Here is a 25,010-nt window from a genome sequence, read left to right as displayed (position 1 = left end):
AGCTTTTTTTAGGGATATTGCATGATGGGTAAAATTTTGAAAAAAACTTCGAAAAATATAATAAGCCACTTGAAACTGATTTTTAATGGTTTTAACAATTCTGAAATTGTGATAATGTTCCCCTTTAAAGAGGACAACACATATTAATGACTTACATATTTGAGATCATAGCCAATGGCTAATTTCCATCTCCAGTCTGATGAGGTAATGAATTGGAGTGCATGAGAAAGTGAAAAGGAAGACTTTCTCTCTCCTTAGTATGCTGCACAACACAGCAGCAACAGAACCAATGAGTCAGTGCCAATGATATTGTTGAGTTAATTGTAAACCGGAGAGTAAGTATAATCTGCAGGATTTTCAGTACATCTTCAACATTTCTAAGATCTAAGCTGCAGGATGGTGACCATTCAAATTCAGCTATTACCATCTTGTCTCGGGACGTTGCCTACAGCCACAGCTGTTCTTGCTGATGTTTTTGGACCTTGCGCTAATGAGAGATCCTGGGGGTTATTTGCTTTTGTAGACCACATTCTCAGAGACTATATGAGACTCTGTAATTAAGTAAATAGATGTCAATTGTAGCAATTACGGTATTTAATATTGACTTACCGGTATGTCAAATTTCTTTTTTGTAATACAGTGTGTTCTGAAAGGGTCATTTTATTCATGGAATGCAATTGGCTATACTGTACTGGCTGCAACCAGCAGAGGCGCTGTGATTCCGTCTCATATGTTTTGCTCTCCAAGGAAGAAAAAATAGAATATTGCAAATTTGCAGGCACAGAAGCAAAGGTTCAGAACATTCCTATCCCTTTTTAAAAGTACCACAGTTGTATCATAATTTACGAGTACATAGCAAGCTTGTAATTTAAAACACTCCTCTCTAAGTGGGCCCCCCTTTGAAATGAATGGAAATCAATGACATTTTTGCTTGGCGCTCCTAAAATACCGCAATTTTAACATGATGTAATATGTCTGGAAAGAAACCAACAAACTTTTAGATACCATACCATACCAACTTTATTTATGAAGCCCTTTAAAAACAACCACAGTTGAAGAACAAAGGGCTGTACACCACAAATAAATAGAGGCAAAGGACAGACTAAAAAATAACATTTAAAACAGAAGTAAAATACACATTGAAAAAGCAAATACAAATTACCCTAAGAACAATTTGTTAGATAAAAAGTAGTTAAAAAGTAAAAAACAGTTAAAAAAGTAAAAAACAGTTTCTTTAGATAAGAAATATTGTTTGAAAAACATTACAATAGCATGTATTACAAACAACTCCAGTAGTTTTATGGGGAGCAGACCTTTGTAGGGGTCTACTACAGGCTGCTTTTCCGTCGTTAGGGATCGATACCGCAATAACAAATGCCAACAAAAACGCTATAAGTAAGGCTCCAATCAAACACTTTTATGTTAAAATACTAAACAGATGTTTACCTTATCCCAATAAACATCTGTTCAGTATGTTTAACATAAAAGTGTTTGATTGTGAGGCATTAAAAGCCACAAAATGCAACGGGTCCTTCAAACCCACAAATGGTGGCTGATAATAAATAAGTAAGGCTCCACTTTTTGAAAATGTGCTAGCCTGATGCTCATATACATTGTCTTTGTTATTGACATTCTACTGATTAGCATTAGAGATGTCCGATAATATCGGCCTATTATCGGTATAATTTTTTTATATTTTTTTTATTTTTATTTTATTTTTTTTTATTAAATCAACATAAAAAACAGAAGATACACTTACAATTAGTGCACTAACCCAAAAAACTTCCCTCCACTCATTCACACAAAAGGGTTGTTTCTTTCTGTTATTAATATTCTGGTTCCTACATTATATATCAATATATATCAATACAGTCTGCAAGGGATACAGTCCGTAAGCACACATGATTGTGCGTGCTGCTGGTCCACTAATAGTACTAACCTTTAACAGTTAATTTTACTCATTTTCATTAATTACTAGTTTCTATGTAACTGTTTTTATATTGTTTTACTTTCTTTTTTATTCAAGAAAATGTTTTTAATTTATTTATCTTATTTTATTAATTTTTAAAAAAAGGACCTTATCTTCACCATACCTGGTTGTCCAAATTAGGCATAATAATGTGTTAATTCCACGACTGTATATATCGGTATCGGTTGATATCGGTATCGGTAATTAAGAGTTGGACAATATCAGATATCGGCAAAAGGCCATTATAGGACATCCCTAATTAGCATTAGCGATTTTACATGGCGATTTCAACACCTCCAAATTTGTTAAACATGACGGTGCCTAATAAGTACAATACTTAGAGTATTAACACGTTGTAGGGCGCAGCAGAGAGCAAATGCTGAACTGACAACCCACGACACAGTTGGCTTGTAACTCCAGTTATTCTCGCAACTTAACCCTTGTGTAATGTTCATATTGTTGTTACTCAGCCAGCGTTTGTGTGTCTGATGGACCCGTTGCATTTTGTGGCTTTTAATGCCTCACAATGAAACACTTTTATGTTAAAATACTAAACAGATGTTTACCTTATCCCAATAAACATCTGTTCAGTATGTTTACCTTATCCCAATAAACATCTGTTCAGTATGTTTAACATAAAAGTGTTTGATTGTGAGGCATTAAAAGCCACAAAATGCAACGGGTCCATCAGACCCACAAATGCTGGCTGAGTAACAACAATATGAACGTAGCACGGAAAATTTCTCTGCCAGTTTCTGCATCCCACAAGGTTGCAACATTGTTTGTCAACACTGTCTGCTCTCATTTTCTCGCACATTTGACCCTCTGATCTTCTGTGTATCTACACTCTGTCCTCCTCCTGTCTAGGCCTGCTTTGTGTGTGTGTGTGTGTGTGTGTGTGTGTGTGTGTGTGTGTGTGTGTGTGTGTGTGTGTGTGTGTGTGTGTGTGTGTGTGTGTGTGTGTGTGTGTGTGTGTGTGTGTGTGTGTGTGTGTGTGTGTGTGTGTGTGTGTGTTACACAGAACATCAATTTCCACACTTCTATTAGCCCCGGGTGGACCCTAATGTACTGTATTTTCCGCACCATAAGGCGCCCTGGGTTATAAGCCGCGCCTTCAATGAACGCCATATTTCAAAACTTTGTCCACCTATAAGCCGCCCCGTGTTATAAGCCGCATCTAACTGCGCTAAAGGAATGTCAAAAAAACAGTCAGGTCAGTCAAACTTTAATAATATATTAAAAACCAGCGTGATGTGGGCGCGCATGGAGTCGTATATCAACATGGACGGAGCTGCGTGAAAAAAGCCACCCGGCCTCTTCGCGTAAACTTACCTTAACCACTCGCTCATCTTTTCTTCATCCATCCATCCCTTCGAGTTAGCTTTTATGATGACGCCGGCTGGAAAGGTCTCTTTTGGCAAGGTCTTCCTTTTGAATATCACCATGGGTGGAAGTTTCTGGCCATTAGCATGGCAAGCTAGAACCACAGTGAAGGATGACTTCTCATTCCCTGTGGTGCGAATATTCACCGTACGTGCTCCCGTTGTATCCACAGTGCGGTTCACAGGAATATCAAAAGTCAGTGGAACCTCGTCCATGTTGATAATGTTCTCTGGCCGGATCTTTTTTTCAGCTATCTTGTTTTTACAATATGCACGGAAAGTAGCCAGCTTTTCTTGAAAGTCTTTAGGCAGTTGCTGTGAAATAGTAGTCCGTGTGCGGATGGAGAGATTGCGTCTTTTCATGAACCGGAAACCTGTCGCTTAGTAGGAGCCATTTTGTGGTCTTTACAGATGTAAACACACAAAGGAAATGAAACGTAATATCCGCGCGCTTCTTCTTCTTCTACGCGGGCGGGTGGTTGCTTACAGTAGAAGAAGAAGCGCTTCCTGTTCTATGGGGGCGGGTACTTACCTTGGCGGTTGCTTGCGTAGAAGAAGAAGCACTTCCTCTTCTACGGGGAAAAAAGATGGCGGCTGTTTACCGTAGTTGCGAGACCGAAACTTTATGAAAATGAATCTTAATATTAATCCATATATAAAGCGCACCGGGTTATAAGCCGCACTGTCAGCTTTTGAGTAAATTTGTGGTTTTTAGGTGCGGCTAATAGTGCGGAAAATACGGTAATAGAAATGTGTAGGGGGGGTGTATGGTGTGTGGTCATTAAATATGTATTCCGATATATGTTCTTCACAGAAAATGAGCCAAAGTCAGTGAGTCTGTTTGAAAAATTAATTGTATCATTTTTCTTTTAATAAGAAATGAAAACGGGTCCCACAGCTCGTACCTCAAATTACTCATAAATTGAGGTACTACTCTAATTAAAAAAAAGATGTATCCTTAAAATGTCTTAAAACTTATTTCACACCTCACAATTAAATGAAGGGCCTGTTTTTGTGGTTTTTGTCCCAAATTTCCCTTCAGTTCATTCAGCCAGTTGAGACGTGCTCATTGAGGTGGAAGTGATGGAAGGTTCTCTTTCAGCTTAGTGAGGCTGGAGTGATCCAAGGCTTGTTTTCATGTTCAGCTTTACTGGCATATTGGCAGTAACGTGTAACCGATCCTTGTCGAAAACTTTATAAGGAATTCCTATGTAGAGGTAATGGATAATTGAGTTTATTTCAAAAGAGAACGTTAGTAAAATGCGTTCTTACTCTTGGCTCAGAAGCAGCGAGAAAACATTTCAAAAAGAGGCTGGTATATGCCACCAATTTAATTTGCTTTGCAAGCAAACACAGGAAGTGGCGACGGTTGCCTTGGGAGCCTCACTTGGCAATCACTCACATTGTTAAGAAGAAGACTGGGAAGTGGGTTTGGGGGGAGGAACACAAAGGAAAACAGGACATTGCAAAGTTTGCCTAATTTGGAATGAACCCAAAAAACTCTTGGGTGTGTTGTCAGCAGAGAAGCACAAAGCGGTGATTGGACAGGTAGTCATCCAGAATCTGCGTTCTCTTGCCCATTAGCTACACAAAGTTAGTTTTATTTTCCCCCCCAACTTCTTGAAATACTCTCAGAGAAGTAATTTGTGCACTCGAGCAGGGCTCTCCCCTACCTTTTGTGTGTTTAAACCTGCGGTGTTTTTAAAAATGATCTCCTTAATCGTGTATAAAAGCAAACTAATCTCGCCATTCATATTGACCTCACATGCTTCTTTACCTTAACTGTGGATGGTTACATGAAAGGCGGCACGTGGTGCTATACTAGGGATGTCCCGATCCAGGTTTTTGCACTTCTGATCCGATACCGATATTGTTTTTGCACTTCCGATCTGATACCGATACTGACCGATACCGATACTGACCGATAATGGCCTATCCGAGCATGTATTAAAGTTTAAAGTTATTTAGCCTACTTAGTTGTCAGAATCATGTTGAAAAGGGTTTTAGTACTCTTGATAACGACTAGCCAGCTGAATTAGGGGAGTTTGAATAATACACAATGGTTGGTAACAAGAAACTGACCTGTTTATTCAAGGATAAACACAAAATAGACAAAATTATACATGACAAACAGAAATGGCATCATTGAAACAAGGGCTGGGCGATATGGCCTTTTTTTAATATTGTGATATTTTAAGGCCATATTGCGATACACGATATATATCTCGATATTTTGCCTTAGCCTTGAATGAACACTTGATGCATATAATCACAGCAGTATGATGATTCTATGTGTTTTGATTGATTGATTGAGACTTTTATTAGTAGGTTGCACAGTGAAGTACATATTCCGTACAATTGACCACTAAATGGTAACACCCGAATAAGTTTTTCAACTTGTTTAAGTCGGGGTCCACTTAAATTGATTCATGATACAGATATATACTATCAGATATATACTATCATCATAATACAGTCATCACACAAGATAATCACATTGAATTATTTACATTATTTATAATCCGGGGTGTAGCGGGGGGCGCCGGATGTAAGTGTCAAAAAGACAGCCAAAAGAGTTTGATATGAGAATAAATCTAAAGTTAAAATATAGGGTAGAAATGCACCCATTTGCAGGAAATGTAGTCTTGATTTTCAAAATTTTCTTTCAAGGCTTGCATGTCAACATTAAAACATTCTTCTTCATACTGCATTAATATATGCTACTTTTAAACTTTCATGCAGAGAAGAAAATCACAACTAAAAAAATCACTAATTTTTTCATACGGTGTTGATCTGGAAATGTTTGCCTCTGCATTTTGATGGTGTGGACGTGTGGCACCGAATGGAGATAAGTGTCTCGACAGACGTTACAATATTTGAACAATGATGACGAAAACTGTTTTCTCTGTCGTGTCCGTGTGTCGAAAATTGTTATGCGCTTATTTTTTTAATTTTATTTTTTTTTCAAATTCAAGACAAAGTTATATGTTTTTGGTAACACTTTAGTATGGGGAACATATTCTAAGTAACAAAGACTTAATTTAGAGTTTTTTGGACACCAGGGGAACATATTCTAAGTAACAAAGACTTAATTTAGAGTTATTTCGTTAGGGTTAGGGTTAGAGGGTTAGGGTTATATTAAGGCCATGCCGAATAATAAGTACTTATAATGACTAGTTAAGAGCCAATATGTTACTAATTTGCATGTTAATAAGCAACTCATTAATGGTGAATATGTTCCCCATACTAAAGTGTTACCATGTTTTTTTTACTGGTGCACAAAATGAACCGTGCATGAACATCACCTTGTTCAAACAACAGAACCAACACAGTGCATAAACTCACAACAAATTACACACCTGCAAACCAGTCAGCTGTTGCCGTATCCGTAATACGCCGATAAGGAGAAGTTTGTATTTACACGATGAGTCGGGTGTGTTTTGACCTCCGCCGAACCCCTGAGCCTGACTCACCGAACCCCTATGGTTCGATCGAACCCAGGTTAAGAACCACTGGGTTAGAGTGTCCGCCCTGAGATCGGTAGGTTGTGAGTTCAAACCCCGGCCGAGTCATACCAAAAGACTATAAAAAATGGGACCCATTACCTCCCTGCTTGGCACTCAGCATCAAGGGTTGGAATTGGGGGTTAAATCACCAAAAATGATTCCCGCTGCTGCCCACTGCTCCCCTTACCTCCCAGGGGGTGATCAAGGGGATGGGTCAAATGCAGAGTACAAATTTCACCACACCTAGTGTGTGTGTGACAATCATTGGTACTTTAACTTTAACTTTTTTCTCCTGAGAACCAGTGTCTTCTGCTGTGGACATTTGTTTTTGGTCTGTTTTATGAGTCAGTGTTTCAAATTTAGAGGAAGAATGTAGCCCTGTTATGCACAACACAAATGTTGTCAGGAGGATACGTAACAAGTTGTGCCACGATATCAGACATTACGTTTCATCCAAACACTACTCTGGGGATTTGCCCAATGAAGACATGCCTTTTTGGATGCAGAGCGTTGGCAGCAAAGTGAAAGGACAACGATTGCAGAAGACTAATCTTCCTTGTTATCTTTGTCAGCCTATCGACCTGGCAATCATTTTCTCCTCTCTCTTCCCAAAAAAAAGGATCATTGATCCAGGTTTGCTTAGTGGTTTTGATCGGCAGGTTTAAACTGTCACCCCTTATGACCCTTTTTCTTTATCTTTGTCAACCAGGCACGGAGAAGGTCCGTCAGGCGTTGGGGTGCCAGCATCTTCACGTGGTTAACCCTGATTGGCTGTGGAGTTGCCTGGAGCGCTGGGAGAGGGTGGAGGAGTCGCTCTTCCCTCTAAAGGAGGACTACTCCAAGCAGACACGGTACGATAAAAAACGAAAAAAACCAGAGTTGATTCATAACCAGAATGGGACTCAATAGAGTGCAGACCATCACCAAAGCTGATCTGTAATACCGGATGGTGAAATCTACCGCATTTTAATTGTTTTAATTAATAAATTAGTTGTAAATTGACCGCTTAGTTTATAGTCCAGGAGCGTAGGTAAAATGTAATCACTACTCACACTTAAGGATGGGCCAATTATGGATTTGTCTCCAATTAATTGATTCTGACACACTGTTGATTGATTTCATCTTGCAGCAGCTGAAGTGAATTAGAGTAATAACATAATCTCTTATTGCACGATGCATTTGGTTTTTCTGGTTTGCACTTGCATGACTAGTGCATACTTGCCAACCTTGAGACCTCCAATTTTGGGAGGTGGGGGCTGGGGGCGGGGGGCGTGGTTAAGAGGGGAGGTGTATATTCACCAAGTCAAGTATTTCATATATATATATATATATATATATATATATATATATACCCCCGCGACCCCGAAGGGAATAAGCGGTAGAAAATGGATGGATGGATGGATATATATATATATATATATATATATATATATATATATATAAGAAATAATTGACTTTCAGTGAATTCTAGCTATAAATATATATTTATTTATTTTTATATATATATATATATATATATATATATATATATATATATATATATATATATATATATATATAAAAAAGAAATACTTGAATTTCAGTGTTCATTTATTTACACATACACACAACACTCATCTACTCATTGTTGAGTTAAGGGTTGAATTGTCCATCCTTGTTCTATTCTCTGTCACTATCTTTCTAACCAGAGAGGGTCTCTGATGATGCATGTCTGTGGGCACGCACAAAAGTGCTTTCATCAAATGCACTAGATGGCAGTATTGTCCTGTTTAAGAGTGTCACAACTTTGCTGTTTACGGCAGACGAACTGCTTTACTGTAGACGTTGTTTATATTGTGGGAAAGCGGACTCAGGTCCGCATGGAGCTGGAGGGGGAGTGGCCTCCAGCTCGGCCTGAATTTCGGGAGATTTTCGGGAGAAAATTTGTCCCGGGAGGTTTTCGGGAGAGGCGCTGAATTTCGGGAGTCTCCCGGAAAATCCGGGAGGGTTGGCAAGTATGGACTAGTGTCAACGTTTCAATGTCTTTAACTTTCCTCTCTGCTAGCTTATGTGCTATTTGAAGGTTAATGATAAACATACACAAAATAAGTTGAATACTTTGAATAGGACGGAGCTGTTTTTCAAACTAAGGCTTTATTCACACTAAGTCCATTACAATTTTTTTGTAAACACGGTGACGTCTGTTCTCGGATGCGTTCCGTTCACATTAGACCAACAGACCTCATAACAACATAAAATGGCAAGAAATATGTCACTAATGAATTTAGCTAAATATGTTCTGATTAGTCCTGGGTTTGATCCTGCGCTCGGGATCTTTCTGTGTGGAGTTTGCATGTTCACCCCGTGACTGCTTGGGTTCCCTCCGGGTACTCCGGCTTCCTCCCACCTCCAAAGACATGCACCTGGGGATAGGTTGATTGGCAACACTAAAAATTGGCCCTAGTATGTGATTGTGAGTGTGAATGTTGTCTGTCTATCGGTGTTGGCCCTGCGATGAGGTGGCGACTTGTCCAGGGTGTACCCCTCCTTCCGCCCGAATGCAGCTGAGATAGGCTCCAGCACCCCCCGCGACTTCAAAAGGGACAAGCGGTAGAAAATGGATGGATGGATGTTCTAAACCAAACATCACTCCATATTCTCTACTGCTCGCCAGTGTTGTGTTACCATATCTTAGGTATTGTGCAAATATATGGGGAAATAAATACAGAAGTACACTTATTCACATAGCATGTTACAAAAAATAAAGATCAGTCAGTATAATACATAATGAGTGATACATAAAGTGATTACAAATACATTGGATGCAGCCACCGCAGTTGACAAACTTCACACAAAACTCATCATTTCTCTGCGATTGTTGGTCCAAAGCTTATGAAGTTTTTGGCAAAATGAGGAAATAAGTTATTTTTTCTGTTGTTGCGTGTATTTTTTTTTTACAGCTGTTTTTTACAGCGCGGTCGGGTGCGCGTTAGAGTGCCTGCTGGTCACTAAACACTGCAGAAATGTAGCAGCAGATTGGGTCAAATACAGCCGAAAATAAAATCATGTTTTTTTTGTACAAACCCCGTTTCCATATGAGTTGGGAAATTGTGTTAGATGTAAATATAAACGGAATACAATAATTTTCAAATCCTTTTCAACCCATATTCAATTGAATGCACTACAAAGACAAGATATTTGATGTTCAAACTCATAAACTTTATTTTTTATTTTTTTGCAAATAATAATTAACTTAGAATTTCATGGCTGCAACACGTGCCAAAGTAGTTGGGAAAGGGCATGTTCACCACTGTGTTACATGGCCTTTCCTTTTAACAACACTCAGTAAACGTTTGGGAACTGAGGAGACACATTTTTTAAGCTTCTCAGGTGGAATTATTTCCCATTCTTGTTTGATGTACAGCTTAAGTTGTTCAACTTAAGCTGTACATCTGTTGTGGTATTTTAGGCTTCATAATGCGCCACACATTTTCAATGGGAGACAGGTCTGGACTACTGGCAGGCCAGTCTCATACCCGCACTCTTTTACTATGAAGCCACGTTGATGTAACACGTGACTTGGCATTGTCTTGCTGAAATAAGCAGGGGCGTCCATGGTAACGTTGCTTGGATGGCAACATATTTTGCTCCAAAACCTGTATGTATCTTTCAGCATTAATGGCGCCTTCACAGATGTGTAAGTTACCCATGTCTTGGGCACTAATACACCCCCATACCATCACAGATGCTGGCTTTTCAACTTTGCGCCTATAACAATCCGGATGGTTCTTTTCCTTTTTGGTCCGGAGGACACGACGTCCACAGTTTCCAAAAACAATTTGATATGTGGACTCGTCAGACCACAGAACACTTTTCCACTTTGTATCAGTCCATCTTAGATGAGCTCAGGCCCAGCGAAGCCGACGGCGTTTCTGGGTGTTGTTGATAAACGGTTTTCGCCTTGCATAGGAGAGTTTTAACTTGCACTTACAGATGTAGCGACCAACTGTAGTTACTGACAGTGGGTTTCTTAAGTGTTCCTGAGCCCATGTGGTGATATCCTTTACACACTGATGTCGCTTGTTGATGCAGTACAGCCTGAGGGATCGAAGGTCACGGGCTTGGCTGCTTACGTGCAGTGATTTCTCCAGATTCTCTGAACCCTTTGATGATATTACGGACCGTAGATGGTGAAATCCCTAAATTCCTTGCAATAGCTGGTTGAGAAAGGTTTTTCTTAAACTGTTCAACAATTTGCTCACGCATTTGTTGACAAAGTGGTGACCCTCGCCCCATCCTTGTTTGTGAATGACTGAGCATTTCATGTAATCTACTTTTATACCCAATCATGGCACCCACCTGTTCCCAATTTGCCTGTTCACCTGTGGGATGTTCCAAATAAGTGTTTGATGAGCATTTCTCAACTTTATCAGTATTTTTTGACACCTTTCCCAACTTCTTTGTCATGTGTTGCTGGCATCAAATTCTAAAGTTAATAATTATTCGCAAAAAAAAAACAAAGTTTATTAGTTTGAACATCAAATATGTTGTCTTTGTAGCATATTCAATTGAATATGGGTTGAAAATGATTTGCAAATCATTGTATTCCGTTTATATTTACATCTAACACATTTTCCCAACTCATATGGAAACGGGGTTTGCAAGTTCATGAGCTGGGGTATGTTTAGAACTATATATAGACATATTATTTTGGTTAATTGTGTCAGAAAATGACAGCAGTTGCATGTATGCGGGCACAGCCGCACGCGTCCTTATTAACAGTCATGCGGCCTGTATTGTAGTTGGCCATACTCTTTTTTTTATACGCGACTTTGCTCCAAGCCAGATCCGTGTATGGAGAGCGTATGGACAACTAGTTTGTCCTAAACATGGTGCCCTGTAGTCACATGAGGGGCTTTTGACCAATTAGAGAGAGTTTTGCCAGACAATCTCTTAAATGATTGATCAAAAGCCCCTCATGTGACTACAAGGCACCATGTTTAGGACCTACTATGAAATTGAGTTGTTTATACTCTCTATAGACAGCTCTGCTCCAAGCAACAGAAAACATGTGTTGTTGCGAGGATTATTACAAAGATACATTTTTTGAGATACCACTTACATCGTCAATAGGATCTTTCATTTATTTTCTTTCTCCTGATTGAAGGAGCAACAGCCCAGCGGCTTTCCAATGGGACACCCGGCAGCAGCCTCATTTCCAACACCCCGCTCCAATTCAACACAAACCTCCGCCACCACCTCCCGAGGTGCGAACCTACGACCCCATCACCGGGAAGCTGATTCGCAGGGCCCCTCGGGCATTGCCGTCAGCGCCTTACCTCCAGACGTCGGGACCTTCTCTGTCTGATCAACAAGAGCAGACGTACCTCAGGTACTGCTGTATATTGATTACATAGTCATGCAATTATATTCTAGCAGATATCAGCGAGAGTATTGTTTGCTCTAATAACTATGTTTGAGAAATAATGGCAACATGCAAGCACCAACCTTTGGGTATTCAAAGCTACTATATATTTGTCTGTGTTCTATTGACCAAAAGACTCATTCATAACGCATCTTAACTACATTGTTAAGTCCACTGTGTCCCGTTTGCTTCCATTCCTTCTCCTTAAACAAGCGCCTGTGCTTCATATACGACTCCCAATGGAAACATGCTGTTGCCTCATCTCCTCAACAGTGCGGCAAAACACACGCTTAAGGGGTTATTTGTTGTTTCTCTATTACTGCTATGTCAACATTACACAGGAAGATTTACATTCTATTTGGAAATGATCCACAGGGGGGTGAGCACGGCTTGAGTTGCGTCTCTATAGTGGCAGACTTGTGGAAAACAATTTAGACGAAATTTCTTTGATATTGGATAATGATGAAGAAGGATAAAAGTATCTTAAGTAGGCCCGGGTGTCTATTTACCTAAACAGGGTGTTAATTGGAGAAAGGCCATTATTTTTCAAATTTGAAAACTCATAGTATACTGTATAATAGGGATGTCCTGATCCAGGTTTTTGCACTTCCGATCCGATACCGATATTGTTTTTGCACTTCCGATCCGATACCGATACTGACCGATACTGGCCTATCTGAGCATGTATTAAAGTTTAAAGTTATTTAGCCTACCGGTACTTAGTTGTCAGAATCATGTTGAAAAGGGTTTTAGTACTCTTGATAACAACTAGCCAGCTGAATTAGGGGAGTTTGAATAATACACAATGGTTGGTAACAAGAAACTGACCTGTTTATTCAAGGATAAACACAAAATAGACAAAATTATACATGACAAACAGAAATGGCATCATTGAAACTAGGGCTGGGCGATATGGCCTTTTTTTAATATTGCGATATTTTAAGGCCATATTGCGATACACGATATATATCTCGATATTTTGCCTTAGCCTTGAATGAACACTTGATGCATATAATCACAGCATTATGATGATTCCATGTGTTTTGATTGATTGATTGAGACTTTTATTAGTAGGTTGCACAGTGAAGTACATATTCCGTACAATTGACCACTAAATGGTAACACCCGAATAAGTTTTTCAACTTGTTTAAGTCGGGGTCCACTTAAATTGATTCATGATACAGATATATACTATCAGATATATACTATCATCATAATACAGTCATCACACAAGATAATCACATTGAATTATTTACATTATTTATAATCCGGGGTGTGGAGGGGGGCGCCGGATGTAAGTGTCAAAAAGACAGCCAAAAGAGTTTGATATGAGAATAAATCTAAAGTTAAAATATAGGGTAGAAATGCACCCATTTGCAGGAAATGTAGTCTTGATTTTCAAAATGTTCTTTCAAGGCTTGCATGTCTACATTAAAACATTCTTCTTCATGCTGCATTAATATATGCTACTTTTAAACTTTCATGCAGAGAAGGAAATCACAACTAAAAAAATCACACATTTTTTCATACGGTGTTGATGTGGAAATTTTTGCCTCGGCATTTTGATGGTGTGGACGTGTGGCACCGAATGGAGATAAGCGTCTCGACAGACGTCACAATATTTGAACATTGATGACGGAAACTGTTTTCTCTGTCGTGTCGGTGTGTCGAAAATTGTTATGCGCTTATTTTTTTTATTAGATTTTGTGCGTGGCACATAATTGCTATGCGCAGAGGACGCTTAAACAGTGCGCAATTGCACAGGCGCGCACCTTAGAGGGAGCGTTGCTCGCACGGCTGCGCTAGCATCACAGCTAACGTTAGCCATGCTGCTACCTCTCTGCTCGAAGAGGGCGTATACGTGTGTGACGTATGACGTGACAGTATGTGACATGTGTAAGAAGGTGCGCTTGCTGTCTGTGAGAGGGAGACACAGGAAAGAGTGAGAAGAGCCTGTCGTGTAATGCCAGCAGCTAAAAGCAACTGCGTGAGAATCTACAGACCTGTGGATGTGTTGAAGGTGTGCTGGAAAATGCGGAACGGAAAATAGGAGCAGCAGAAAAGTGGAATGTATTATTTAAATAGGTGCGTTGGAAAACACGGACCGGAGTTTTTTTTTAAACTGGATCTGGATCGTCATTTTCCCGTGCCTTGCCGATACGCATTTTTTTGCAAATATCGGCAGCCGATCCGATCCAAATATCGGATCGGGACATCCCTACTGTATAACAACTTTTATACAGTTGTTCCGATCCGTTTTTTGTGCTGCCGATTCCGATGCCGATCATCCATGAGTGAGAGCTGCCAAAACTAATAAAGATACCGGTCACATGTCAGGGTTTCCTCCACATGTAATTGATCATGGTGCAGCACCACAGCAAAATAAAAGCCAACACACCTTTACAAAGAAGGATATTTTAGGTGAAAACTACTTCAATCAATCAATCAATCAATGTTTATTTATATAGCCCTAAATCACAAGTGTCTTAAAGGGCTGCACAAGCCACAACGACATCCTCGGTTCAGAGCCCACATAAGGGCAAGGAAAAACTCACAACCCAGTGGGATGTTAATGTGAATGACTATGAGAAACCTTGGAGAGAACACAATATTCAAACTGGTTTCTCATTCTCTTTTATTACTTACTATTGTTTGAGCAAAACAAAGTCAATACTACACAGTAACTGAACAAAAAATACTATCTACTACTCATTTAAATCATGTGTAAGCCCTTCTTGGGAATTATTCTGAGTTTGTAAACATTAACAAAAACAACAAAATATTTTGAGGAAGAAAAATATATTGATCTAAACACTTAATTTTTAGTATTGTTTAAAGCTAACTGAGGGGTTAGCTTAGCTATCATGCCTGCTCATGGCTTTCTCTCATTGAGTTCCATGTTTTGCCCTGTCCTCCAGTGATAATGTTACGTGGTAATGATAATTAAGATAACATTAATTCAGTTCATTTCCCATAATGGAGGTGATTGTTATTGGCTCAGGGGAGCGGCTTCACACTGTGTATGGGAATACACTAGGGGTGTAACGGTACGTGTATTTTTATTGAACCGTTTCGGTTCGGTTCCGAGGTGTACCGAACGAGTTTCCACATGGACATATTAAGTAGCGTACCGCACCTTGTGTAAACAATGCACACCGAGGCACAACACACACCATGCTAGCAGCGACCGGGCTACTGATAGACTGACCATACGTCCTCTTTTCCCTGGACATGTCCTCTTTAGCGGGGCTGTCCGTGCGGAGTTTCTTAAATGCCTCAAATGTCCGGCATTTTGAGTTAGGGTTGCGTGTATTTTCAATGTACGTTCAGGGTTAAGAAGGGGTTAAAAACAAAACAAATTGTGCGCGCAGCAGCATTGGTGAGGGAGGGGCAGAGACAGAGAGAGCGAGAGAGTTAGGATAAACGCGCATGTGTCGCCAGGCTCTGCTTTATATCCATAGATTTATCAGATTTAATTGTTTATTATCTATAGCAGGAGTGTCAAAAGTGTGCCCCGGAGGCCATTTGCGGCCCACAGCTAATGTTTTAAAGGCCCACGGCACATTCTAAAAATACTACTAAAATATACAAAGACATAAAAAAAAGTGAAATAAAAAAGCTTAAAGGTTAAATGTAATTTAGAAAAAGTTGCAATGTTGACTAATAAAACAAAGCTGTTTTTTTTCTTTCAAACTGTCATTGCTCAAAACATAATATTGAATCAAAATCAATGTTATTATGAATTATTGACCTATGCAAGGTTCCGATTACCTCACATCAAATATTCCAGTAAGAAAAATATTTTTGGTGGAAGATTTTGCAAATTTGGTAAATAAATAACCAACACATTTTTATTTTGTTTTCTTACTGTACCGAAAATGAACTGAACCGTGACCTCTAAACCGATGTACGTACCGAACCGAAATTTACACCCCTAGAATACACAATTAACTGCTTGTCAGCTGGGGGACTAAAAATAAATACAGTTTCAGTAAAAGGGGATTGGCATTAAAATGCATTATTCAGCTATGGCAATCACATCATCTTTTACAAAAATTGGCATATTGCTAGGTGGCCCATCGATCGGCACATGCCTACTACATTTTTGAGAAAATGAAAAGTAGCTCTTTTTATCACTATGGTGATGTATTTGCTGCTGCCACAACTGTGATAAGGGGGAGGAAATGGAAGGACGGATGGCAGAGGTGCATAAGGCTGCTCATTATGGGCGGCGTGGCTCAGATGGTTCAGCGGTCGTCCAGAAACCGGAGGGTACATCCTAGTGGATTTTAGTCATGAAAGAATATCTCATTAATGAAGTAGAAGATTAAAATGAAACATGGAAATAAATAATTTTATTCTTGGATTTCCTTTTTCAAACTACTGTATGTTGTCTTTTTTTTTTTTTTTGCATACCTCAGGAGAACGCCAAATAGTCAACAAGACGTGGCAGCGGGGCCCAGCCAGGATGACAAGTCATTAGGGCCAGCGCGTCGAGAGCGTCAGCCGAGCATGTCAGAAACGATGCCGCTATACACGCTTTGCAAAGAGGATCTAGAGAGCATGGATAAAGAGGTAAGTCCGGTCGATACTGGTCTTTGTTTTGATACACTCAATTACATTAGTACTCAAAGACGCTCTATGCCTTTAAGAGCAAGTTAATAAGTATATACTGGGGAAGCATTGCTTCTCACCCCGTGAATTTCCTGATGTTTGCGGTATGAGCGAACAATACACTTTATTTATGAAGATTTCTTATGTTTTTGTCGTTATCCTTGAACTTACTCATTAACGGTTGCATGTCCTACATGGAAATGAGACTTTGTTAAATGGAATGTGACCGGAAGGACTTAGATGTCACCGTGATTGGTGACTCTTTGAATGATAAACTTGACTGAATGTATTGTGATACAGATCTAAAGCCAGCCCACAGCTAATAACTCATTTTAAGTAACTCTGTATAGCTGCAGGTGGCAATTCAGGTTTGGAAACTGCTGAGCCATGCCTTTTTTTTGTGTTCCACACTTTTTTTCTTTCTCAACACATAAGTATTAAAGATGCAGCCTTCTATAATGCTTACAATGCAAGGATGGAGCCAGATTCAATAGGAATTGTAAAGCATTTAGATAATAATTCTCTGTAATCAACTTCATTGAAGTTGTCTATGAGCAGGCAGTTAGGAAAAAAACTAAGAATATCATTTCCAACTCACAACACCCACTCTTCCCTGAATATGGAACCCTGCCATCAGGGAGAAGACTCCGGGTCCCACTATGCAAATCTAACCGCCTTAAATTATCATTTGTCCCAGCCTCCATTAAGCTGACCAACAATGTGCAATAGAATGTTAATACATAGGTAAGCACTTTTTTAGCACATAGCACTTTAGAACTAAGCACTTTAGCACACAGCACTTTATCCATGAGCTCTAGTGCAATGCACACTGGTACTTTACCTTTATTTCCATACTGTAGTTTTTATGCCTACATCAAAGTGCCTCCTATGTCTATCAAGCTCCATGTTCTGATGTTTAAATGTTAGTTGTCTGGTTGTGGTTGTGTATTTGCTTGTGTTTTAGTTCTGTTGTTTTTGTGTATGTTAAGAAAGCAATGATGCACTGTGCCAGACAAATTTCCCCGCGGGTAAAATAAAGTTGAACCTTGAACCTTGAACCTTGAAGTTGGCAATCTGTTTAAGTCATTACATGAAAATAACCGGGCATAAAAATAAAAATAAATATCGTGCCTATTCACTGCTATTGTTGTATTTTATTAATAGAATTAATACAAAATACTAAATATATTGTACTTAATATAAAATAAATGAGTGTTTTTGGAAAGCATGTACCCTTCCTGATCCCGGGATGTCAAATAGAATGTACCGTATTTTTCGGATTATAAATCGCAGTTTTTTTCATAGTTTGGCCGGGGGTGCGATTTATACTCCTGAGCGACTTATGTGTGAAATTATTAACACATTACCGTAAAATATAAAATAATATTATTTATCTCATTCCCGTAAGAGACGAGGCGAATGTCAGCGATCGTCACACACGTCAACCAATAAAAATTTGGCTGGGGCGGGTCATGGCAGAAGTGCATTGTGGGTCATGGGATGCTACCTGCTACTACGTCCGTAGCTATAAAAATGGATCATTTCAACATTGGCGGTAACTTATAAAAACTGAGAAGGGCTGAACAAAAATGGCACCGAAAAGGAAATCATACAGGTATACTGCAGATTACAAACTGGACGTAGTGAAATATGCAGCAGAAAACGGCAAGAGGAAGCGGCGCATACCTTTGGAGTTGGCAGAGTTGTTTAGAAGCGACACCGAGGAAGAAGATTTCGTCTGATTTAGTGATTAGGAGTGACAGATTGTTTGGTAAACGTATAGCATGTTCTGTATGTTATAGTTATTTGAATGACTCTTACCATAATATGTTACGTTAACATACCAGGCACGTTCTCAGTTGGTTATTTATGCCTCATATAACGTACACTTATTCAAACTGTTGTTCACTATTCTTTATTTATTTTAAATTGCCTTTCAAATGTCTATTCTTGGTGTTGGATTTTATCAAATAAATTTCCCCCAAAAATGCGACGTATGTATGTTTTTTTCCTTCTTTATTATGCATTTTTGGCCGGTGCGACGTATACTCCGGAGCGATTTATAATCCGAAAAATACGGTAGTTTTAATTCTAAAAAGTGTTCACTGGAAGCAGACAAAATTTTTAACTTTTAAAATGTTTTGGAGTGCATGAATAGGGAAAATGTAGTTGTCTTTGATGGATATTGCACAGCACTAACAAAGCTGGGGATGTGCCGATCAATCGGCCTCCAATCAGTTTTTACCGACTTTCCTGAATAAATGTGTCACCATTGCCGATTTTGGCCTTTCAATGCCGATCACAAATGCCGCTCCCCTCTGAATAATATTGTATTTACTTTTAGTCCCCAGGCTGACAAACTAGTACTTATTTCTGTATCCCCATATACAGTCTTTTACTACTCCCTTAATTAAACAACCTCTTAAGGCCCAAGCTGTTTGTTTACATGCTTTTTATTATTTCTCTTTGCTATTTGGGCTTATTGGACCCTAATTAGATTAAAAACTAAGAATCATCTTTTGATATGATGTACTTAGTCCATAAGTAACAAACATGTACTTCATGTTTAGTGACATGCTAATTCTTATTTTTACACTTTTTTTCCCCCAAATTCCATTGTATGTTATACTCTTCTGACACCACCAGATGGCAGTATAAGTGTCCACATAAGCGACCATAAGACCCCAATTCAGTAGTGTACACAATTTTGGAAATAAGAGCTAAAAGGTGCTGTCCACGCATGTGGCCAACTAAGCCTTTAGAGGTTTTAAGTTAATAATAATCACTTCCATTATGGCAAATAGAAATGTATTTATATATCAAAGATATCAAGTATCATTATCAAGTATTAGGACAAGGCTAAACATGTTCCATATTAGAGTGATTAGGTCGATATTTTTTATTTTCTCCAAAAAATGTTTTTATTGTTTTCGTTCATGTTTAGAAATTCAGAGAATATACATTCTTGGACACAGAAAGACTTTGAGGGCAAAAATGTTTTCAATGAGTAGTAGGTACCGTATTTTTCTAACCATAGGGCGCACCAGATTTTAAAGTGCACTGCTGATGAGCGGGTCTATTCGGGTGTATTTTAATACAAAAGGCGCACCGGATTATAACGCACATTAAAGATGTCATATTATAAATTTTTTCTACATGTAAAGGTGGTTCTTTAGTCAAAATTGTGCATAGATTATGTTTTACAGACCAACTTCAAGACGCTTTCTGACCTTCTCTTCAGGATGCGCCGTTTTGTGGGCTGGTCTTATTTATGTGGCTCCACTTCAACAGCGTCTTTTCCCCGTCATCTTTGTTGCACCGATAGTTTTTAGCACTTCCATAGCGAGTCAGATACAAGTTCAAACTCTGTGCTACTTTGTATTAGAAATGGCAACAGGGGAGGATGAATGCCCTACTTCAAGAAGATTGAGAAAAAGGAGGAGCTTTAATAGTAAGGGGTCGGCGCGGACTGCAATGGCGGACTCGCGCAAATTTATGCAGACTTATGCAGATCCCAAATACAGAACAGCAGGAACCAATAGGTAAGAAAAGTTGGTTTTGCGTAATAGGTCGAAACAAAACGCCAGATGTCTTGTAATTAGAGATGTCCGATAATATCTGCCTGCCAATGCTTTAAAATATAATATCGGAAATTATCGGTATCGTTTTTTTTAAATTATCGGTATCGTTTTTATTTTATTTTAATTTTTTTTTTTTTATTAAATCAACATAAAAAACACAAGATACACTTACAATTAGTGCACGAACCCAAAAAACCTCCCTCCCCCATTTACACTCATTCAATATGTGTTTCTTTCAGTTATTAATATTCTGGTTCCTACATTATATATCAATACAGTCTGCAAGGGATACAGTCCGTAAGCACACATGATTGTGCGTGCTGCTGGTCCACTAATAGTACTAACCTTTAACAGTTAATTTTACTCATTTTCATTTATTACTAGTTTCTATGTAACTGTTTTTATATTGTTTTACTTTCTTTTTTATTCAAGAAAATGTTTTTAATTTATTTATCTTATTTTATTTTATTAATTTAAAAAAAAAAGGACCTTATCTTCACCATACCTGTTTGTCCAAATTAGGCATAATAATGTGTTAATTCCATGACTGTATATATCGGTATCGGTAATTAAGAGTTGGACAATATCGGATATCGGCAAAAAAGCCATTATCGGACATCCCTACATGTAATGGGTGACATTTTAAGGTCATACGGTAGCCGTAATGCCCCGACAATCCATCAAGTGGTACATAGCTTACCAAAGTCGTACTAAAACATTTTGACAGATTTTTGAGCACCGTGTGTAATGTTCTATATTCTCAATGAAACATCAAACTTTTGGTTGTGCTGACTCAAGTCATTTACTGAACAGGTGTCAACCTGCAGTCTGCACATATCTCTTATATGTGACTGCCATCTACTGGTCACACTTATCATTACACCATGTACCAAAAAAAATTGCTTCGAGGTCGGGTAAACCCAGACAAAATGAATCCGTACATTAGGGGCATCGGGTTACAAAGCACACTCCTTATTTTTCAGAAAAAGTATTTTAAGCGTGCCTTATAGTCCGACAAATATGGTAGTAGTTTTTGTTCAGATATTGTGTACCTTTTGTTTTTTTAATGTAAAAAAAGATAATAAGGAACTACCGTATTTGTCGGAGTATAAGTCGCACCGGCCGAAAATGCATAATAAAGAAGGGAAAAAACATATATGTCGCATTGTAGTATAAGTCTCATTTTTGGGGGAAGTTTATTTGATAAAACCCAACACCAAGAATAGACATTTGAAAGGCAATTTAAAATAAATAAAGAATAGTGAACAACAGGCTGAATAAGTGTACGTTATATGAGGCATAAATAAGCAACTGAAAACGTGCCTGGTATGTTAACGTAACATATTATGGTAAGAGTCATTCAAATAACTATAACATATAGAACATGCTATACGTTTACCAAACAATCTGTCACTCCTAATCGCTGAATCCGATGAAATCTTATACATCTAGTCTCTTACGTGAATGAGCTAAATATTATTTGATACTTTACGGTAATGTGTTAATAATTTCACACATAAGTCGCTCCTGAGTATAAGTCGCACCCCCGGCCAAACTATGAAAAAAACTGTGACTTATAGTCCGAAAAATACGGTACGTCTCGAGATCAACTTCAGATCTATCTATAGATATCAGATTTTTGGAATATTTTTGTTTTCTGACATTTTTGTCAAAGAAAACTTTTATATGGCAAAGACACAATCCATGCAATATTTCCCCCCAAAAAACATTTCACCGGAGTATAAGTCGCACCTGCCGAAAATGCATAATAAAGAAGGAAAAAACATAAATAAGTCGCACCGGAGTATAAGTCGCATTTTTGGGGAAATTTATTTGATAATACCCAACGCCAAGAATAGACATTTGAAAGGCAACTTCACATAAATAAAGAATAGTGAACAACAGGCTGAATAAGTGTACGTTATATGAGGCATAAATAACCAACTGGTATGTTAACGTAACATATTATGGTAAGAGTCATTCAAATAACTATAACATATAGAACATGCTATACGTTTACCAAACAATCTGTCACTCCTAATCGCTAAATCCCATGAAATCTTATACATCTAGTCTCTTACGTGAATGAGCAAAATAAAATATTTGATATTTTACGGTAATGTGTTAATAATTTCACACATAAGTCGCTCCTGAGTATAAGTCGCACCCCCGGCCAAACTATGAAAAAGAACTGCGACTTATAGTCCGAAAAATACGGTAGTTTAAATACTGTGTTGATATTGTTAAGCTGTCAATAGCACTCACAATAAATGAATTGAAATTTTACAGTGGATACATGTGACCGGTATTGGTATTCACGCAATTTCACGCAAGGATTATCGTGTTAGTCGCGAAAATCTCTGATCGGAACATTGCTAGACAAAACCAATGTTTTAGTAGCGCTAAGGAGCAAGCTGCTCAGTCAGCAATAACACCAGTTCCTTGTAAACAACAGTACGGCAACTGGAACATGCACAAGTCTCATACCAACCGCTGAGTAACTAACAATAAGCACATGCAGAGAGCTGCTGGATGCTGGATACTTAAACTGCAGCTACTGCCACCTGGTGGGAAAAGTACATCAGGTTGCCCACAGCCACAGCCTTTACTGTTTTGTCGACCACGCACCCATCAACTATAAGAGACTCGGCTCTTATAGATTGGTACTCACAGAATTTATAGTTTAAACTGTCAATGTTATTGTCTATTGCTTTGGGTCAATTATCATGCGGAAGGGAAACATTTTCACAACATGATGCCGACTGAATCACTTTTCTTTGTCATTAATAATGTGGAAATGGATCATTATTGCAGCTGATATTAGGAGGCATGCCAGGGAGACTTACTGTAAAGTGTGTTTTTTCCCCCCTTCTTTCTATTCATGTAACGAACGTCTGAGAACTATAATAGCCCCCGAGGACGTTGCTATGGCAAGTCTCGGACCGACTGTGAAAATGATGTCACCAGTGTTGTTCCATTATGTCCTTCCACCGAGATATCAGCTGGATAATCTATCCAATAATTGTCACTGCGTGTAGAAGGAAATTGCGAGCTCAGATCATTGGGCGAGGACATGCACTTTAATTTTATTTATTTTGAAACCGCCAAAGATCTGTTCTGTTCTGTTTGGAGCGCTTATTAATTAGTGGCATTGTGTACATTGCCATGTTGTAATGGACATAATTAATTTTGTGCAATAATTAGAGGCCATCTTATTGTGATGTAGCACTGTTCTAGCTGGTTAATGAGGTGCTCAGTTCTCACAAGGCGATTGTTGTGTAAATTAGACTTTTTGCATGAACATTAAGTCGATGTAGTTCATCTAGAAGTGTTAACGACGTTAGATGATAATGTCATGGATTCCTATCATGGTGTGTTTTCTGGAGCTTATTGTTTTCAATGTTTCATTTGGTTGCTTAAAGGGGAACATTATCACCAGACCTATGTAAGCGTCAATACCGGTATATACCTTGATGTTGCAGAAAAAAAACATATATTTTTTAACCGATTTCCGAACTCTAAATGGGTGAATTTTGGCAAATTAAACGCCTTTCTAATATTCGCTCTCGGAGCGATGACGTCACAACGTGGCGTCACATCGGGAAGCAATCCGCCATTTTCTCAAACACCGAGTCAAATCAGCTCTGTTATTTTCCGTTTTTTCGACTGTTTTCCGTACATTGGAGACATCATGCCTCGTCGGTGTGTTGTCGGAGGGTGTAACAACACGAACAGGGACAGTTTCAAGTTGCACCAGTGGCCCAAAGATGCGAAAGTGGCAAGAAATTGGACGTTTGTTCCGCACACTTTACCGACGAAAGCTATGCTACGACAGAGATGGCAAGAATGTGTGGATATCCTGCGACACTCAAAGCAGATGCATTTCCAACGATAAAGTCAAAGAAATCTGCCGCCAGACCCCCATTGAATCTGCCGGAGTGTGTGAGCAATTCAGGGACAAAGGACCTCGGTAGCACGGCAAGCAATGGCGGCAGTTTGTTCCCGCAGACGAGCGAGCTAAACCCCCTATCGACCCTAGTTTCCCTGGCCTGCTAACATCAACTCCAAAACTGGACAGATCAGCTTTCAGGAAAAGAGCGCGGATGAGGGTATGTCTACAGAATATATTAATTGATGAAAATTGGGCTGTCTGCACTCTCAAAGTGCATGTTGTTGCCAAATGTATTTCATATGCTGTAAACCTATTTCATAGTTGTTAGTTTTCTTTAATGCCAAACAAACACATACCAATCGTTGGTTAGAAGGCGATCGCCAAATTCGTCCTCGCTTTCTCCCGTGTCGCTGGCTGTCGTGTCGTTTTCGTCGGTTTCGCTTGCATACGGTTCAAACCGATATGGCTCAATAGCTTCAGTTTCTTCTTCAGTTTCGTTTTCGCTACCTGCCTCCACACTACAACAATCCGTTTCAATACATTCGTAATCTGTTGAATCGCTTCAGCCGCTGTAATCCGAGTCTGAATCCGAGCTAATGTCGCTATAGCTTGCTGTTCTTTCCGCCATGTTTGTTTGTGTTGGCTTCACTATGTGACGTCAC

At 39.0% G+C, this 25,010-nt stretch overlaps 1 protein-coding gene across 1 annotated transcript in view; it reads left to right on the top strand.

Annotated features, from left to right (window-relative positions):
* ctdp1 (CTD (carboxy-terminal domain, RNA polymerase II, polypeptide A) phosphatase, subunit 1) overlaps window positions 1–25,010 on the top strand; it is a 149,959-nt gene that overhangs the window by 35,185 nt on the left and 89,764 nt on the right. Inside the window, exons 9-11 of the mRNA XM_061931450.2 lie at window positions 7,567–7,708; window positions 12,004–12,228; window positions 16,683–16,836. Coding sequence (XP_061787434.2) covers window positions 7,567–7,708; window positions 12,004–12,228; window positions 16,683–16,836 — 521 coding nt within the window. The remainder of the gene's footprint in view (window positions 1–7,566; window positions 7,709–12,003; window positions 12,229–16,682; window positions 16,837–25,010) is intronic.

This window comes from Nerophis lumbriciformis, linkage group LG37 (assembly GCF_033978685.3).
Source record: "Nerophis lumbriciformis linkage group LG37, RoL_Nlum_v2.1, whole genome shotgun sequence".
NCBI classification, from domain to species: domain Eukaryota; kingdom Metazoa; phylum Chordata; class Actinopteri; order Syngnathiformes; family Syngnathidae; genus Nerophis; species Nerophis lumbriciformis.
Note: the sequence above shows the minus strand (reverse complement) of the source record. Positions and strands in the feature narration are given on the sequence as shown.